The sequence below is a fragment of the Pundamilia nyererei genome, unplaced genomic scaffold (assembly GCF_000239375.1).
Source record: "Pundamilia nyererei isolate P.nyererei 1_Seehausen unplaced genomic scaffold, PunNye1.0 scaffold00066, whole genome shotgun sequence".
In the NCBI taxonomy this organism is placed as follows: domain Eukaryota; kingdom Metazoa; phylum Chordata; class Actinopteri; order Cichliformes; family Cichlidae; genus Pundamilia; species Pundamilia nyererei.
The window spans coordinates 1,251,017-1,254,194 of NW_005187467.1; the positions used below are offsets into that span (position 1 = coordinate 1,251,017).

General features: G+C 40.0%; 1 protein-coding gene across 1 annotated transcript in view; it reads right to left on the reverse strand.

Annotated features, from left to right (window-relative positions):
• Positions 1–1,341, reverse strand: part of pgr (progesterone receptor) — a 4,813-nt gene extending 3,472 nt beyond the window's left edge. Inside the window, exons 1-2 of the mRNA XM_005735935.1 lie at positions 493–1,341; positions 79–188 (exon numbers count right to left, since the gene is read on the reverse strand). Of these exons, the coding sequence (XP_005735992.1) occupies positions 79–188; positions 493–1,256 (874 nt within the window). The 5' untranslated portion in view covers positions 1,257–1,341. The remainder of the gene's footprint in view (positions 1–78; positions 189–492) is intronic.
• Between the last annotated feature and the right edge of the window lie 1,837 nt (positions 1,342–3,178).

Below are 3,178 nucleotides of genomic sequence, written 5' to 3' on the forward strand. Positions count from 1 at the left end.
GATTCATACACACAAACACACATATACACACACACACTGTGGTTATTTTGACATTTGTTAACGATTTTCTTTGCTCACCTTCAACCGCTCTTTTAAAAAATACTTTACAGCTCCCACACGTTAAGACTCCATAGTGGCAGCCAGATGCCTCATCACTACAGATCATACACAGTCTCTGGGGTGGCATACTGGGGGGGAAAGTAAATATATGTGAAGAGAAAAAATATTCAGACAAAGACTACTGAGCGCTGTGGACTCCGCATTAGATAAAATGTTTTTTGTTACATTCAGAAATACCTAGAAAACCGTTAGTCGTTGTAAAATGATAAAGTATGTGTTGACAGTTGTGTAATTAATTAGGCTACTCTTTGATCCTCGAGTTACACGTGCCAACATTCACACCTATCCAAACTGTGTTAAAAGTTTTGCGACACTGTTATGATTAATATGATTAAGATTCTGTCGGCAGTTATCACGCTGAGTAGTAGTTACCCGGGGAATGTGGAGAAAGGAGCTGGGTTCCTCTGAGGAAGAGTCTGGGTCTGGTTCTGCATCACATTGTAGCCACTAGTTCTGAACGGGTCCTCGTTTACCCCCGCCGACTGTCCCCAATACTGGGTCTCACCTGGAGATGCTTGCATCTGCCAACGAGGAACATCAGTCTTATATATCGACAATTGCCCAGCTGTTTGCGCGTTGGGATCGAAACTTGTCGATTCACCTTTGCTAAGCCCTAAGTGCTGCTTCCTGTCGGTGTCAGAACAGGTATCGAGAGCGGAAATCTCGAGTGATGGATCAAAGTTGTGACAGGGGATGTCCATAATCACAGAAGGCTCCTTTTCATCTTTGATGAACTTGCAAGCCCCGGAGGTAGAAGGGAGACCTGCGCCTGGTAAACTTTCGGATGCGGCCACGTTTGTCCTCTGAAGTTTAACAAAATCCTCCCACGGAACACCATCACATTTAAGATAGTCTCTGTTACGGTCATAAAAATGTTTTGCTCCAAGTGAAGGATCGACTGTGTTACAGTCTTTAAAAACTGCGCAGTCAGGGCTTGAATTAAGACCTTGGATCAGTGTGTTAACGTTTCCAAAATTACGCACAGAGGACATGCAATTTAGAAACCGTGAATCGGCCGGCAATTTTGTATTCGACCTACTGTATCCAGCTTCAATCACGTCACTTAGGCTTGTTTCGGTGGAATCAGCGACCGAAGTACTGTTGGTGCCCATCTTCCCGTTTGTTTTATTCTCCATTTTGTGAACCTCTAAGCGCACAACAGAGAGTGGAGGGCGCTCGGAGGTTGGAAGGTGTATGATAAGCTGTGATTTGGTAACCTTCCTGTAGTCCTCCTCCCCGTGGAAAAAGGCAGTCACTTGTCTTTCTTTCACACAAGGTCTATTCCATTAATATATATCTATATTTTTTCACTTCACAAATAAAACGAAGTTTTGGCCAATGTTGATGAGAGCGCAACTACGACCCCCAGTCGATAATCTCGGCAGATTTATAAGCATAACCTTGTGCTGGTAGTAGTCATCTTTAAAAGTCACATCGATTGTTTTTATTCTTGTTTCACATATTCGTAGTATTCCTCATTCTGACTATAACGGTCCTCCAAAGGTTGCCAGGGGAAGAATCCAAGACAAGACATCTATGTGGTTGCACTGCGCTCACACCAGACTTAAACAATAGACCAAAGAGGAGAATCAACAGTGCATCACTTCAATGCCAATGGTCTTTTGTCTCCGCCCTACAGTTCATGAATCAAGTAAAATATGGGGAAGGCATTATTACCAAAGGAGAAAGTACTATAAACTCTTATCGCCATCGGAAAGACGAAGATAAACCCCAGTAACTCGCAAAATGGATAATCATTTCCAACATCACCCTTGTGATTTCTGCTAAATCACAAACTTTTGTCTGTTTTATTAGTTTTCTTCAAAGGAATATTTTTTGTAACTTTAATTGACTGTTTCCTTTTTCATATTTAATCGATTTCATAGTGCTCGGAAACTAACCCTGCGTTTAAGCATCATAATTTTACTGTAGACAGATGAATATATAAAAAGACTTTGATAAAGTGAAGACTATCACCCATGTGGCCATCTAATGGCTACTGTTTATAAAATTGCCCTTTACCTTGAATTACATTTTTGTTTTATCTTTAGCCTCAACCTTGTTAGATATTATAGAGGGTTTTATTTTTAAAGGAAATGTGAATGTTGCTGATGCATGTCGTTATTATTCACACAACGACCTTGGCCCCTATCTCCTGCGTCATGTTTTTGACAACATCAGAAACAATTCTCATGCTGTAATTGTTCTTCATATCTCCATAATGTGTTCTTTAATGTGCTGCAATGGCCTAGTTTTCTCACAGGTTTTTAAACTTTAAATATAGCTCCCATTGACCACCAACAGGCTTCGAAAAATCCTCTCATTTAATCAAATTTCGAATATTTCAGACACATGGGTAAATTTCCCCGGGATGTTAATGTTATAGATTCTTCTGGTGGTAATTGTTTCAGTTTCGCTGTTTTATAACAGCCATGTCTGTCCTTGGTGTAAATGCTTCACAGCTGCATTATTCACAGGCTTGGCAGTTAAAGCCTGTTTTAGTCTTTCTGCCTCACTATATGGAGGCGAGCTGGATGTCTACATGACAGGTCACACTGTTCTCAGATATTTTGCCTAACACCAAGCATGAGAGAGCACAACAGCATGTGGTGCAATGATTTTAAAAACGCATAATCTCTCATGGGATGAAGATAACCCGCAGTAACTTTAATAACATTAAATAAACATTATACTCGGGTAATTAATATTTTGACAAAGAACAACATTTAAGAAAATTTATTTATAGAGTTTTGAACATCAAGCCTGGAGTTGTATTGATTAACTGAAGTTACATTAAAGAAAAAGTAACTACTTTCCTCCAGCTACACTGAGCGCAGTTATCAGAAAGAAGCTTAATTGAGTGTTGCGACTGAGACAATCAAACATATCTTTCTGTTTTATCTGAACCGCTTTCTGGTTTTCAGCACCAGGTGAATTACCTCCAAAACAAATCGTGCAGATGACAGCAGTCAACTCAGAACTGTAGCCTAGTCAAAGCAACAGGAAAAGTTACATTACAGTTCCTTTATTGTAGCAATAAGCAAACTGTTCAGACACA